We start from the raw sequence: 12,199 nt of genomic DNA on the forward strand, positions 1-12,199 counted from the left end.
TCTGTGCTCTTGAAAGACGGTGTTAAACAGGATGACTTCACTTGAATTAGTTCATTGCTGGTTGTCAGGCTGGTGTTTGTCTGTGTTTGAACTGATGTCTGCTCCTGTTAACCCATATTTACATTTTCACCTTACTGGCCCAACCTCCATATTGGCCTTCTGCACCTACAGCTATTTATACATAAAGTCGGTGTTGACCACTGACTGTGGTTGTCCTCAGCAGTTACACACACATTACTGTCAATTAAACTAAAGTGTGTTCTAGTTTTCTTGTATTGTTGAGTTTTGAATTGTTTGGCAGACCTTGTCCTGCAGGAAGTTTCCACATTTTGTCTAAAATTAGGAGTCAGTTGCTCACCATGGGACCCAGGCTGATTAGAAATGTGTTTTTGTCATGTGTTGACCCTCGAGCAGAAGGGACTTTTGAGTTTGAGCCTGAGCTCATTTCAGTGGTCGGGGCTCATGCATTGCAGGTACAGTACTAACTACAGAAGGTGTCTTTTCAAGAATCCAGTCAGACTTGAGTATATATACTACAGATAAGTTCATACTCCACTGGTTTATGATCTACTGCTTACCAACTTCAGTTCTGACAGTAAGAAACAGTATCTTGACTAAAAAGCAGAGGTAAAGAATAAATGACTATTTCAAAATATATTGACTATAATTGCTTATTCTTGTCCGGTGGGCCAAAGATTATCCCCTCCAGAGATCATTGTATGATAAACACTGAACATTAATTTCATCTCACGTTCCAATTGAGTAAATAACAAAGTAATTTCACAGAACAAGTTTCTCAAAGTAATTCCTAAATCCACAGAACACTGTTAGAAACCATGTACCTCCACAGCTACACACTCCTCTTTCCACTACTACCCTGTACGTCCCTTGACTCCAATACCTGTACCTAGTAGCTCTAATAGCTGTTTCTTGTAGCTCCAATCACTGTTAACAAACATCGTTTCCTTGCCAACTGGTTAGGCAAACTTCAAATGCAGCCATGTGATGTCATTGATGACATTACCAGTATACATACGCTTCTTCATCTAACTAACCTTATACACAAAAGCTGAACAAAAAAAACAGGAAACCCTGGTTGGCTCATACACAAATTGTGAATAGTAAAAAAAGAAAATACATAAAACTACTGTGCTTTTAAAAAAAAAACATTGCTTTCATATTGTCATATTGTGGCTTGTGTCATTTCTCTTTTCCATTTCAGGATGTGGAGAGGGGACGAGAGTTACGGACGGAGTTCAGCAAAGAGGAGATCAGAAAGAAGGTCGAGAAGTACAACTCGCAGACCAAAGACCTCCTTAAAATGACTCTGGTGAGATGACTGGAACAAAATGTACAACACACTCTTTAACCTGCTGCCACTGCCATTAAACAACCGTGTGATATTTACCTCAGCACCATTTGATTAAACCAATAAAGCAGCCAACACACTTATTGTTGTGAGTCAAATAAACAGACTTATTGGGATTAAGCATTTCAAAGCACCACCATACATGTGTTTCAATTTAAAAGACCCTGGTGAGCATTTTTAATGCTGTGTCCCAACTGTCTTTACCTAAATTAATGTGTACATACATTAGATACATGCAGAGCAAACAGGTCCATGAGTGCAACACTTTGAAACAACTTGGAATTGGAGCCACTTCATCCTGTGTAACATTTCAGTTTACTGGATCCCCCCCTATAAAACAGGCCCGCCAATTCATGCAGGCTTTTAATTTTATCATTTGAACGGTGCTAAAGTTTCAACATCCATGCGGCCTGCCTCCTGCTCCCAGCATTCCTCAGCACTCACATCAGAGTGATGTGATTCCTGCTATTGTTCTCCCCCACAGAGTTTTCCTTGGCAGCGTGAAACTTGTTGGAAGTTGCATTTGCACCGTCAGGCACAAACTTCATGTTGAATCCAGTAGGAATATACTTTTAGGTGAAACGAGGTGTCAGATTTGTTCTGTTTTTTTTTAATTTCTTACATCCTTCTTTGTCTCCTCACCAGCTCATCCCTGACAGTGCAAGTTGTTTTTTTTGTCTGCGCCTCTAGTTACATTTTAACTTATGTTTAAACTAATCTCGTGTGTCTGCTTACAACCCTCACGCATCACACTTACACGCTCAGTGCTCCAGGCCCCATATGGAGTAATGAGATTAAGATGTTCTTCCTCCGTCTGGGGCCATCTGTCCTTTTAGACTCACTGGGCTTAATGGGTGAACTGTAGCCATCTGAAGAGATCATGTTGCCTGTAGTTTATCCCTGCTTGACAAAAACTTTAAAAATGAAAAAGTACAACAAATGTTATACACATTATGACACTCTGTCACTCCCCGTTATCTGTCTCAGAGTTCGAGTGGTGTGTATACTGGTTTCATCAAGGTCCAGATGGATTTGACAAGGCCAGTGACAGTTCGAGGGCGTCAGAGTGGAGCAGGAGCAGCCGTGGGGAAGGAGGCTTTCTATCTGCCCCGAGGAGTCAACAACACCCTCCACATCAGCTCCAGTAACACAGTCAGACAGGTGGCTGACCACACACACACACACACACACACACACACACACACACACACACACACACACACACACACACACACACACACACACACACACACACACACACACACACACACTAATTGAGGCTTGATGACATATGGGTTAAAGTTCGGGTCCTACAGTAGGTGGCTGATACTGAAGTTTTATTAAAACATAAAACTGACTGAATGCCAGTGATAATTTTAAAACTAACGTTAGTTTAGTCTACGTTTCTTCAGCCTAGTTATTGTTCAGCCTTTATTTTATTCATACCTTTTAAGTATTTTACCACTAACTTTGTTTTGAATAGGTTAGACTTAAAGCTATTACCAGAAGATATTCAGTGATTTTTCTTTGAAAAAGCCAGAGGCTGAATAATACAGGCTAAAATGGCAATTTTTTAGAGCAGTAATTATATAAAATGATATATTGCAATAATTGTGTAATTGTTAATTACAAGAAACGGAGGCGGTGGTACTAGTAAAACTAGTACTCAAAAAATATTTAAATACTTGCCTCAACAAATATACTCCACTACAAGTAGAAGTACCATTAATGGAAATATAGACAAAGATCAATGGGACTATGAAGTAACATCAAATGGAAAGAGGAGGTACCAGTACCTTACAAATTTTACTAATATACAGTATGTGAGTAAATGTACTTGATTACTTACCACATCTGGCATCAGATAGGTCAAATACAAATTTTACTCAGTTTTGAATTAACTTGTGATTTGAGTTTGGCTCCTTTGTGACCATTTCCTTTTTTTTTCAGGCATTTTTTTTTCTTTCTTTTCACTATTTAACACCTTCTAATCTTTTAATGTTGGTCTTTAAAATGGCAGATAAACCCAAACCATTCTTTCCCCCTGTGTTTATCATGTTGGGAGTAGTGGGAGAGTGATTCTCAAAGATAACATTTCTGGGGTCTGTTCTTGTGTGTTCAGGTGATTGTCGCCCTGTTGAACAAGTTCACTGTTGCGGACAACCCAGCCAAATACGCCCTGTACAAACGCTGCCGCAGAGAGGAGCAGGGTAAGACCACTCATCCTGTCTGCGTGTGTGTGCATTTCTGCATGCCTCGCCCTCATGCTGCTGGTTTGTGAATGCCTCAGGGCTCTCCCCACTATCAACAGCCCACCAGCCGTCCACACACACACACACACACACACACACACACACACACACACACACACACAGAGTGAATCAACAGCTGCTGCGGGGTCACTGGGTATCCAATACTAGTGTCTCCAAGTAAGGAAAAGACTGAGTTTATTAGCCCCAATCATGAATTCAAACTAATAAACAAGACTCAGTCACTTGTGAGTTTAAAAGGTTATTGGAATTGTGAAGCTTATATTTTGTCTCTTGTTTGAAGTCTGTAAAACATTTTGTTCCCAAACATTTTATAGACATTTATGGTGTTTCTCTCACATCAGTGGGAGCATGTAACTGCTGTCACATAAGTTTCCCGTCTGCTTTTCACTCATTAGTGGAGACATACAGTGAGACACAGCCTCCTAGTAAAACTCAGTGTCTAGACACAAAACAGATGGATGTTGACTGCAAATGTAAATGAGCTCGTGAAGCTTTTGTTCAAGTCCTCACAAATGAGAATTTGGACATGCAACAAAGTTGTAGCAGTGTAGCAGCCCAATGTGAGTAAAGGTGACAAAGAAAGTGTCGTTCATAACAGGAGGAGGCATACAGTAACATATCAGAATCAGAAATACTTCATTAATCCCCGAGGGGAAATTGCTTTAATCCCAGATGTGACAGTAAGAAATTGTGTATAAGAACATTTCATATAAAGATAGAGAAAACAATAAATGAAATGTAAAGTTAAAAATTTTAATCAGACTATCTGATCTCAGAGGGAGGAGTTGTAATGATTGGTTACCACAGGACGGAATGACTTCCTGTGGTGCTCAGTATTGCACTTTGGTAGTATGAGTCTGGCACTGATCGTGCTCCTACACTGCCGTTAAAGTGTCCAGCTCATGTCCCTGGCCCTTCTGATCAGTTCACTGAGTCTGCTGGTGTCTGCTGCTCTCAGTCCACTGCCCCAACATACAACAGCAAACAGAATTGCCCTGACAACCACAGACTCATAAAACATCCTCAGCATGGTTCAACAGATGTTAAAGGACCTGATCCTCTTCAGGAAATAGAGGCGACTCTGGCCCTTCTTGTACAGGACTTCAGTGTTCTTACCCCAGTTCAATTCATTGTCAGTAAACACTTCCAGGTATTTATAATCCTCCACAACTTCCACACTGTGACCCTGACTAGAGCCACTAGTGCCTTGGCCCTCCTCAGATCCACAACCAGTTCCTTAGTCTTTGCCACACTGAGCTGCAGATGGTTCTGCTCACACCATGTGACCACCACAGCCCTGTATTCAGGCTCATCACCCTTACTGATACAACTATGGCAGAGTCATCAGAAAACTTCTGAAGGTGGCACGACTCTGAAGATGAAGTCCATGGTCTAAAGGGTAAAGAGAAAAGGGGGGGGTCATACCTGCAGCAGCACTACACCTGTGTGTCTATAACGTACATTACTCAGGAACCAAATATTATGTCAAACACTATGGTATGATGGATAGATCTATTACATATTCTGTGCATTTTGTTACATGGTTATTTGAAACTTTTCACTAAAGTTCAAATTAATAGCAGAAAAGTAATTAAATAGAATAAGTAACTAGTTTGTGTGACAGCATGGGTCTCTCTCTGTCACACTGTGTTTTTCGTCAGTGTGCCACACCCACCCTTTCATCCTTTGCCATCTCTGGTAATGTGACACACACACGGTGCAGACTGCAGCAGCCACAGCGCTGCCTGTATGCATGTGGTTGGATGTGAGCACGTTCTGCACGCACTGAATTAATCTCTTTGTTACTGTGTGTGTGTTGCAGTGTATGTGTGTAAATTAATGGACACTGAGCAGCCGTTGTTCCTTCGTCTGATGGCGGGACCTGACCATGACACGCTCAGTTTCGTGCTAAGAGAGCAACAAACAGGAGAAGTCATGGTAATCATACACCTCCCCTTGTCTTCCTATTCAGCACTCTGATACATAATTATTCATTTGTTTCATGCTTTATTCCTTGTTTTCTCCTCCTGCACTTTCTTTTTAATCCTCCTGCTGTATCTTCCCTAATCTTTCCTTCTTCTGGACTTCTTCCCTTTTTGCTATTCTATCACTTGGCTTTAAAAGTTTACATTTATCTCCACAGAAAAACAAAAAGCAAACTAAACTAAGTCCTAAGGACGAATATTCAAACAACAGACAGCCAGAAAATCATGTGTTGTGAGATTCGGGTTGACTAGTCAACAAACAATTAATTTATCAACAGCAACATGTTGAGTAAAGTCATAACAACTTAACTTACTGCCATTAATATTATTAGTTGTTGTTTTTTTTTAAATCTTTTTAGTGTTACTATTTTAGTTTTTAGGATTTTTCCTTTTTTACGCCACGTTAAAAATAATATAAATCAGTCACTATCACTCAGAGATCCTGAACCCTGATCTGATGTGGTTCAGCGGTACAGCTGGTAGTGGGAGGGCAGCACGTTTAGTTTGGACGCTGCTACTATATATTACTTAACCAGAACTTGCTCAGTTATTAAGTTCAGTAAAAACTTGGGGTAAGTGGTTTGCATAACATGGAGACAGATATTATTTTAAGTTGCTTTTGTTGTTTATTTTTATCCAATAATTTTTATTTTACAGAAAAGTGAATTTAGATTATGCATTGTGTAATAATGTATAAAAAGTATTAAAAGTTTATTAAAATTAAATAACATTGAAAATATATATTTGAAAAAGGTAGATAATATAAACTAACTAAATGTTTTTGCTTGCTCCTCTCCTCAGTGGGACGCCTTCTCTGTCCCTGAGCTGTGTAACTTCCTGAGAATACTCAACAAGGAGGAGGAGGAGCAGAAAGCGGTAGTGATTCGACGTTACGACATCTACCGCCAAAGACTGCAGGAGGCGCTGCTGGAGGTCCGAGGGCCTTCGTAGAGGATTTAACTTCTCAAAAACGGGACTACTGATAGAAGGTGTCTTACTGAATTCCTCAGAAGAGGAAAAAACATGATGTAAATTTGAACAGGAGAGGGATGTGAACGCAGACTGAGAAGACAGAATCCAGCACCCGGGAGAAGGGATGATACAAAACGCAACAAAAGGACAAAAAAACTGACCTACAGCAGGAGAAGGACGTGAAGAAAAGAATAAAGGGACAACATTTTCATTTGACTAATCCTGGATCAGAGACTTCAAATTGATGCCTGCTCTGCCCTGTCTGCCTGCAAACACCAAAGATTCACTCTGATTGTGCCATATTCATCCATCCATCCCTCTCTTCTTGTCCTTTGTCGTCCCTCACTCTGTCCTGCTGTCATGTATTTTATGCCGTTTATTTGATTCTGGTTTCTCCCAAACTTCTTACCCTTCAAACTTGTGAAAGACTCAAGGCCATATGTAGTGTTTTATTTAATTTGTTTTAAAGGTTTGTACATATTTCGTTTTTTTATTTATATGGGTGAAGCGGTTTTTTTTTTTTTTCTTTCTTTCTTTCTTTAAACAAAGTCTTATGTTAGTTTATCCTAGAGAGGTGGAGCTACAGTCAAGTTGTGGACACTGACGGAGAATAGTTTATTGGCTAGAGGTAAATGAACAGACAACACAAGTGTCAGATACTGGTGGACATAAGGTTTAGGTTGAATCACAAAACCGGAAGCTTAATTTATATTTTGCATTGATCTGTGTCACGTTTTGGTTAAATTAGACTAAAATGTGAGGAATGTGTAACAAAAGCAAGTGAGAAAAGAGCAAGAAGCTATGGAATGAAGGTGTGGAGTCTCACGTTTGCCAAAGAATGAGCTTAAGCTTTTTGTTCTTTTTAACAAGAATTAACAAAATAACATTACAAAACTGGTGACCAGAGTCTCCAATCAAAAAAAACATGTTTAAGTTTATTTTCCATTTAAAGGATGTGACTAAATAAGATCTTTACATTTGTGTATCAGCATGATCGTTTTATTTGAAGGTTGCTTAAGAAATTCACATGGAATAGAATGTAACTTTTTTCCATCTCATGAATTTTTGTAATTTTAAATTATTCAGTAGACACATTAGTTTTTGGAATAACACAAATTGTTATTGTTATAAATTGAACAAATATGTTTCATTGGGATACAAATACACTATTCTCCATTATTTTGGATAAGAAAACAAGCAGCAAAATGTGGCACTGCTCTGTTATACTTTTCCCGATTTCATATCCTTTTACATTTACACTATAGAATGTTCAGAAGTCGTCTTTATATTTAGGTTAAAATACTTTTAGTGGCACATTTTGGACTGTGTGTTGACCTGAAGCTGAATTTTGTAGATGACCTACAGGGAAATAGAGGTGAATTCCAGGTTTAATATCACTGGAAACAGGCAAATAAAATCTCTAGGATTGATGCAGATAGTGAGACAGGAAACGTTTTTAAAGGAAATGCACAAAAGTGTCAGTAGGGTAGTTTGGCTTTGGTTGCAGTCTAAAAAAGCAGCATGGTGGGATTTAAAGGCTTTGTTTGCAATTTCACACCACCAGCTGAGGTTGATGAAGTGTGACCTGCACAGACTGACGTGATATGGATAGAGGTGACTCCTGACCTGACCCTGCGTGCTCGGAGGAGGGAGGAGTGAGAATAGACTAGTTTTTGTAAGTTGACTGAGTGACACAGAGTAAGTAGAAACATTAGGTGGAGGAAACGGCGAAGAATAAATTGAAAATCAGAGGGGAGCGATTGCATGAGAAAAGACTGTCCTAACTGCCATGTGACCATAACCCTGAGGACAAAACAGGGTTTTCCTCAAACCACAAGTCTGTTATTAAATGGCTGTTCATTTTTTGCATTTAAGAAAACCACAGCAGGGGAAAAAAAGATGTCTGTAAATGCTGATGGCTGCAGAAGTGAGAGGAGGAAAAGTGTTTTCATTGTCCTGCTCTCTGCTTCAGTGCGTTTGTCTGTCAGCGGACATTAATTTGAATGGCCTGTATTTTGGTGCTCTTATGTCAAAACGTGCACCGTGGACCCCATGTCAACCGTTTTTCAGTTTTTCTTTTTAGTTGATGAAAGGCGGGGAAAAAAGAGGAGAAGATTTAAAGTAGCACAGAGGGAGGCCACTGCAGAGTATGAAGCTTCAGGATAAATACGCACCAGAAGTGCAAATAAATGCAAGTAAATAGCTGCCAAAAAAATATATGCAATGTCTTATCTTTTTTTTTTTTTTTTAATGAGCAACTATTCTGCTTTTTGAGGGAACAAAGTAAAGGTAAATTAGAAAGACAATCAAACTACCAATCACACTGTTGAGTCATGATTGATGGAGAATCCTTTGTTGTCTGAGATGCAGGTACTGAATGAAGTCAGACTGACAGTGCTGCAGCTGTACCACCATCTAGTGATCGTGTCCTGAAGTGTCAAACACACAGTGATCATCTTATACGTTTTATTTTAACCTTTATTGTTATAACCAAAGAGATTTTTTAGTTGTGTTGCCTTGGGCAAATGTACATTAGAGGCCTCTTTCTACTGGAGGGAAGTCATAGTTTAGAGTTTTATCTAACGGGTTTTTAACCCTGGTTTATTGTAATAAACACTGGGGAATAACTATGGAAGCAACAAAATGTCATAATGATTTGGGTCTTATCAGCAACCTGCGCTACAGTATAAATTGCAGTTTGAAAGAAGCTGGAAAGTGGGACAAGAACAGGGTATAAGAGGAAACGTTACGGAGTTGCAATATGGTAAATGCAGGTTCCAGTGACTTTGGAACTTAACTCAAACTAGGAACTAAAGTCCGGATCTTTTAGCCTCTGTAACACTAGTTTAGACCTCTACGTAGATCGTGTTAGAGTTTAGAGACCATTAACATTTTAGAGCTTAAATAACCTCCAGTTTGGCAACTGTCACTGTTCACATACTCAGATTTAAAAAAAAAAAAACTCAAGTGTATAAAAAATAGATTTTAATAACGGTGCAGTTGCTTAAATTGGTAATGTTTCTATTTAAACATTTTATTTAAAGTGGTGATTGATGGAAATGCTAAACATTTTTGCTAAACTTGAAATGAACTACTAGATACTGTATTTTACAGCACATAAATTAGATTTTCAGTTGCTTGTTAAGCTTGAATTTGGTGTTTTCTTGCCTCCGGTATTATAATTTAAAGTGATGGTAAGTTCTGCACGGATGGACACATAATGTGTGTGTAATGTATAAACAACTGTAGCTGATAAATCAGACCGGACTAGTCGTAATTTGTTTCTGGCACTTTAACTTTGAATTCAGGGAACACGGGTTTTGATTTTTCCTTTTTTTTTTTATGTAATCTTCAAACCACCACTATCACAGCTCTCTACTTTATCTTAATGCGCTATAATCTTATTTTGAAAGCTCCTGTTAAGCTCCACACTTAAAATGGAAGAACCGAGAGAGTTTGACGTAGACTGTGAAATGTTTAGTCGGAATCCCAACTGTCGCATTATTTTCTGTTTGTCTCTTTGTTCATGCTACATTTACAAACCACTGGGCTGTGGAACATTAAAGCATTTTATGGTGGATAAAACATCAGTCAGGCACCGTTTCTAAAGTAGGTTTTGGTTAACAAAACTATCATAAATGTATCGACTATGAAATACTACTGGGCCAGTCGTGTTAGTGTATGAATGCTTTCTATGTGACACCTGGTGTGTATTCAGATAATATGTTAATGGTGTTAAATCCCAACTAGAAGCAGCAAACGTGCTTGAATATTCCAATGTTATTTTTCTCATTCACTTTCACCCCAGCTTCATAATGCCAATTGTTTTTGCTGGATTTAAGAGTGGGATCAATACCCCAGTGACTTTTTATTATTTTGTCTTCCTGGCATTTCTTTAATTTGGTTACACATACAGATAAATATCCTGCAACTGTTTTGATTAGTGACTAAGCAAGAATAGCAAACAATATCTGGTTTCTGCTTTTCCACTTTGGTTAAACATGTTAAACAAAGTGATGAAGTTAAAACCTAAACAGGAGCTTCTTTGAAAATTTTTGAAAATGTTCTTAGTTTTAAGCAAAAGTACACTGCTTCAACTTTCTGAAAGGTGAATAGTTTAGTTAAATTATCTTATGTAGTTGTAAGTGGCTGCAGCTGAAAGCTTGGGAAAAATTAAGTAAATCTCTTAATCTTTCAACTTGTGTAATCTATACAGGAACAACCTATGACATGCTTTAATGTTTTACTGTGTTTATTGTTTGGTTTTTTTGTATATGTGGTTTTGTCAGTGTAACAGCATCAGTCTGATTTTACTGCATCCCCTCTCTGCTTTCAAGTTTAATATTTTCAGGCAAATAATTATTAGGTCATTCAGAAAGCTAATCAGCAATTTTGCTCATCATTTCAGTCAAGGTTAAGCAAAAATTTACTCTGTCAAACTGCTGAAATTTCATATTCTTCTTGTATAGCAAACTGATACGGTCAACTTCTTTAAATTATAATTGGCCAAACTGAACAATTCTTTATGTTGCATAGTTTATATTTTAATCCATTAGTGTGATTTTTATTTTTTATTTTTTTTCACATCCCAGTGATGTCGAAACAATTCATTAAATACGTATCTACGTTTCTAGGCTCTTTTTTTTCTTCAGGGTTGTTTTAACTGTGACTGTACTTCTTACAGCTAGAAATTGTTTTGGTGGATACCAAAGATCCGTGTGTGGCTCTTCTGTCGCACTTACTGTTTTATTTTCCAATGATGCTGTTATTATGATTCTTTTTGAAAACATGGACTGGTTTAGAGAATTGATGCCATGTGAACCAGCTGGTTTATCTCACATGAGTTCAAATGAAGCATTTGAGCTCAGAAAGTCCACTTTCTTTACTTTAATTTCAGACCTGGGCTGCAAAATGCTAAAATATTATTTTTGGAATCAAAAGAAGGATTAGAAGATGCTTTTATGTGATAGCATAATGACAAATCCTCTTATTTAAATAACTAATCTGTCTACAGAGGCTTAAAGCCAATAGAAACGATATTTTAGTGGGATTTAATTGGATTTTGGCCTTTGCGCTCGGTCTGACATGTTCTGATTTGTGGCCTCAGCAGTGCCTTTTGAAGATGTTTGACTGAGGTTAATGTTGGTCGCAGCTCTCTGCAGGTGGAACGTTACTGAGGCCGGTTTCTTTTCAAAGGAATCAAACGTGGTCTTTTGCCTCACACAGTCAGCTGCATCTATTAAAGGTGAAATTAAACATAACTGTGTGTTGGAGTTTTTGTAGCTCTTCTTTGATTTGAAGATATTTTCTGACCAAACTGATACACTTTACACTTTTTTACACTTTTTTTTTTTAATTGATCTTTGATCCCATTAGTCTTTTTTTTTTTTAAAGCAAAGGTCAAATATCTGCAGGTTCTACTTCAGGTTGTACATTGAAAAAAATGTGGTTTGTGGACAAAACCTATTTATATTTTTAGAAAAAAAACAAAAATTTTTATAGTTATGGGAAATTATAACAGGCATTTTAAAGCTAATTTCTGGTATTTAATAAATGCACTTGTGTAATTCTATGGCAAAAGAACATAATTGTACGGCAGC

General features: G+C 38.0%; 1 protein-coding gene across 1 annotated transcript in view; it reads left to right on the forward strand.

Moving 5' to 3' along the window:
• rassf3 (Ras association domain family member 3) overlaps positions 1 to 11,860 on the forward strand; it is a 56,498-nt gene extending 44,638 nt beyond the window's left edge. Inside the window, exons 3-7 of the mRNA XM_067490917.1 lie at positions 1,223 to 1,330; positions 2,357 to 2,530; positions 3,492 to 3,579; positions 5,465 to 5,580; positions 6,429 to 11,860. Coding sequence (XP_067347018.1) covers positions 1,223 to 1,330; positions 2,357 to 2,530; positions 3,492 to 3,579; positions 5,465 to 5,580; positions 6,429 to 6,578 — 636 coding nt within the window. The 3' untranslated portion in view covers positions 6,579 to 11,860. The remainder of the gene's footprint in view (positions 1 to 1,222; positions 1,331 to 2,356; positions 2,531 to 3,491; positions 3,580 to 5,464; positions 5,581 to 6,428) is intronic.
• Positions 11,861 to 12,199: the final 339 nt, after the last annotated feature.

Source organism: Channa argus, chromosome 21, assembly GCF_033026475.1.
Source record: "Channa argus isolate prfri chromosome 21, Channa argus male v1.0, whole genome shotgun sequence".
NCBI lineage: Eukaryota > Metazoa > Chordata > Actinopteri > Anabantiformes > Channidae > Channa > Channa argus.